Source organism: Orycteropus afer, unplaced genomic scaffold, assembly GCF_000298275.1.
Source record: "Orycteropus afer afer isolate SDZICR_OR568_19922 unplaced genomic scaffold, OryAfe1.0 scaffold00004, whole genome shotgun sequence".
NCBI classification, from domain to species: domain Eukaryota; kingdom Metazoa; phylum Chordata; class Mammalia; order Tubulidentata; family Orycteropodidae; genus Orycteropus; species Orycteropus afer.
The window spans coordinates 14,906,562-14,909,775 of NW_006921591.1; the positions used below are offsets into that span (position 1 = coordinate 14,906,562).

Genomic DNA, 3,214 nt, shown 5'->3' on the forward strand with positions numbered 1-3,214 from the left:
GACCCCAGACCTTGTGAAAGGGGAAGGGGTGACCCTAAAAAAAAAGTCCTTCCTCTAGGGATGGTACCTGTCTCATTACCCAATTTGAGGTCCATCAAGAAAACCAGAAGATCCACAAGCTTGCCTCTTGAGAGATGTGGACCCAGCTGATGCGGGAATAAGTAGGCATGTGGTAAGTGTGTCCTGTGCCTCAATGAGTGTGTCCTTGAGGGATTTCTGCGCTTCTTTTTGAGAGCAAACATCTCCAAGAGTTCTCCCTCCCCTAGTGATGCCAAGAGCCTCCCATTGTGAAGACCTGCTCCTCTCCTCCTTCCTTCCCCAGAAACTCCTCCCCTCCAACTCTTCCCTCAGCTTTGAGGAAAAAGTTCCTTAAGCTGCCAGAGGCTGGAAATCTGACCATTTCTCTACCATCATCTTCTAACTCCCCTCCTCCAAGACCCTCCATAGTACCCTTTAGTTCAAGGCTGCAGCACAAGGGAGAACCTCCCTAAAGGGTGGGATGCTGCCTCCCCGTCTCTTCACCCATCCCAAGTAGCCAGTGGCTAGCCAATGGGGGCACAGACGGGGCTATTCTAGATCCACTTAGGGTCTTTACGCCAAGGTGGACATCTGGTGTCCTGGTCCAATGGCCACGCTGACAGAGACTTCAGAGCCCAGGTTTAAAAACATCATTTAATGCAGCTGATGGGGCTGAGTTGCAAGTGCAGTGTGGAGAAGTGAATTTTCCTTTGCTGGGATTCTGCTGCGGGTGGGTTTTTGGCAGATGGACAGGGAAATTCACACAAGTATTTCAGGTCATAAAGAAGGACACCCCAGGGAGCCCGTGCTTGCTTTGGCCTCCCTCACTTGCCAGGGCACAGAGCCCGAGGCCTCATCGGCACAGAAGAGGACCTCAAGAGGGCAGGTGGCCAGCCCAGCCTGTACTGTCCAATCATTTCTGAAAAGTCTGCATCGCTGCCCCAGGGACTCAGGTTCATGCTCAGCTTGCCATTTGGGCGTTCTGGTCTCTCTCCCTGGGTTGGAGACGGGGCGGGGTTGGGGGCACAGCTCAGAGAGCAGTGAGTCGCAGATACCCGGTGTCCAGGGGCGGGGCAGGGAGGACAAGTAGGGATGTGTCTTTTTCAACGGAGATGTCAGGAAGTGTTATGAAGTGAGAGTAGCCCTCGCCAAAAAGCCGGACGCCCCAGAGCGTATAGGGCGGCCTGGAACCACCAGCTTTCGCGTTTCCCGCGCCTCTAGTCCGGGTACAGAAGAAAGCCCGAAAAGGTGCTGTACTTGTTGTTGTTTCCTCCGTGCGCCTTCCCGCCGTCCAGCTTCACATACACCTCATCTCCTGAGTCGAGGTGCAGCACCACGCTGTTGCTGGCGTAGTCATAGTTTTGGTCCGCGTCCTGCGCGATGGCGCTGGCTCGTACCTGAGTGTGAATCACCGGAGCCAGTGGGCTGAGGCACCTCTGCGTATACCCTTGCCCAGATCTGACTTGGCGCACCCCTGGACGGCCTTCTGCCCTTGGCTCCCAGATCGACGCTCTTTCCCACCCTTGCTCCACCCTCTATCCAACTTAACCAACTCCTACCCCGCTCCCTCCTCTCCGCAGCCCGCGAGCCCGGGAGCTGGATAAGGGGCCATTCTTGTACACTGACCCAACAGCTAAGGGCGGGAACCAGGGCGCAGAGGAAAGATGGCTAGGGGAAAAAGCGGAGACCTGAGCGTACAGGGGATGCTAAAAAAGAGTGAAGTCTCCGAACAGACCACGGCTGGTCTTGAGGTTGCAGGCAGGTAGGAGGACAGTGCAAGTGTGAAATTTGGAAGGCTGGGAACCTGGGCGCTCCGGGTCCAGCCTCCAGCGCTACTTTCCCTTGAGTGCTTCCAGGACGCAGGGGAGGAGGGTTGCTGTGGCACAGCAGCGCGCTCGCTACAGGCGCCAACTCGAGCGCTCGCGGGTAGGAAGAAAGGAGGCTGGGTTCCAGGAAGAGGTTCACCGCGTGGGGTAGGGGAGAGGGTCTGCGGTACCCGCGGGGATAGAGGGCACTGACCTGTCCGTTCTTGCAGAGATCCGCCCACATACTGGTGCCGTCGCCTCCACGCATGAGAATGTGGTAGGTGAAGAAGTAGATACCGCGCACCTGGCAGCTAAACTTGCCTGTAGTGGGGTCATAGTGATTGCCGAGATTGGTGACCACGTCGTCGAACTTGAGGACCTCGTAGCCTTCGTGCGGGCTCTTGAGACCAACGTAGAAGGCGATCTTTGGGCCGCTAAAAGCGGCGCTCAGCGCGCTAGTCACCTCGCTCTCCGAGTCGCCGCCGCCCCCGGCACCGCCGCCCGCCACCCCGACGCCGCCCGCCGTGCCCGCAGTCAGCTGCAGCCCCGGTAGCCCTGGCCGCCCCGAGTCGCCCTTCTCTCCCGGGGGACCCCTGGGTCCAGGGGGCCCCGGTTCTCCAGGGGGCCCCCTTGGTCCTGGCTTGCCCGGTCGCCCCGGGTCGCCCTTAGGTCCCTGGATGAAGGGGGGAGGAGGGTTGGCGCTGAGGTCTTGCATGACTTCCAGGGCCGCGGTGCTGGGTCCGGGCGGCGGTGCCTTGGCTCCCGCAGGCCCCCCGCCGGGTGCGGCTGTGTACGGGTCGCAGATCATGCGGCAGGTACCCATCATCTCGTAGTGCGCGGCACCGGGAGGCGCTGCCTGCAGCAACAGCGGCACGGCGATGAGCAGCCCGAGCGCCATAGCCAGGAGCACTCCGACGGCCGCCAGGCAGGCGCGCCGCCGCCGCTGCCACAACCTGGAGGCGACCACCACCAGCTCCTCCTTGCCGCCTGGAGAGGTAATGTTGGGGCGGCGCGGGCGGCCCCGCTCCCCACGCTCGGGAATCGATGCCACGGGTCCCGGCCGCGCCCCCGACGTGGCGATCCCCAGCCCCGGTCCCCTAGCTACTTCAGCGAGTGGCGCCCCGGCCCAGGCTCCAGTGTCCGCCGTGCTGGGACTGCTTCAGAAAGCCACAGAGCCTAGCGCGCATGGCCGAGGGCACGCAGGACTGGCCTGGCGCCCCACGGGTCCAGGAGGCAGCGGCCAGGGATTTGGTCCCGGTGCGGCGTCGGACTGGAACACCACTGCACTCGCCTTCTGTCCTCCGGCCTCGGCGGGATTTGGCGGGGCTCCGCGTGTCTCAGGGCGCAGTGAGGGCGCCTAGCTCCGCAGCACGCTCTGCTCTGCTCTTCCC

General features: G+C 61.6%; 1 protein-coding gene across 1 annotated transcript; it reads right to left on the bottom strand.

The window, feature by feature from the left end:
* Positions 1-1,235: 1,235 nt before the first annotated feature.
* On the bottom strand, positions 1,236-2,721 carry C1QL2 (complement C1q like 2). Its single transcript, XM_007937750.1, has 2 exons — positions 2,038-2,721; positions 1,236-1,415 (listed from the first exon to the last, which is right to left on the bottom strand). Exons 1-2 carry the CDS (start codon positions 2,719-2,721, stop codon positions 1,236-1,238), a joined length of 864 nt encoding a protein of 287 aa, XP_007935941.1.
* Positions 2,722-3,214: the final 493 nt, after the last annotated feature.

Excerpts from the sequence above, each read along its gene's own strand:
- C1QL2 (XM_007937750.1), bottom strand. The coding sequence starts at position 2,721 with ATGGCGCTCGGGCTGCTCATCGCCGTGCCGCTGTTGCTGCAGGCAGCG. Across the intron at positions 1,416-2,037 it reads ATCTCTGCAAGAACGGACAG|GTACGAGCCAGCGCCATCGC; the intron begins GTCAGTGCCCTC and ends ATTCACACTCAG.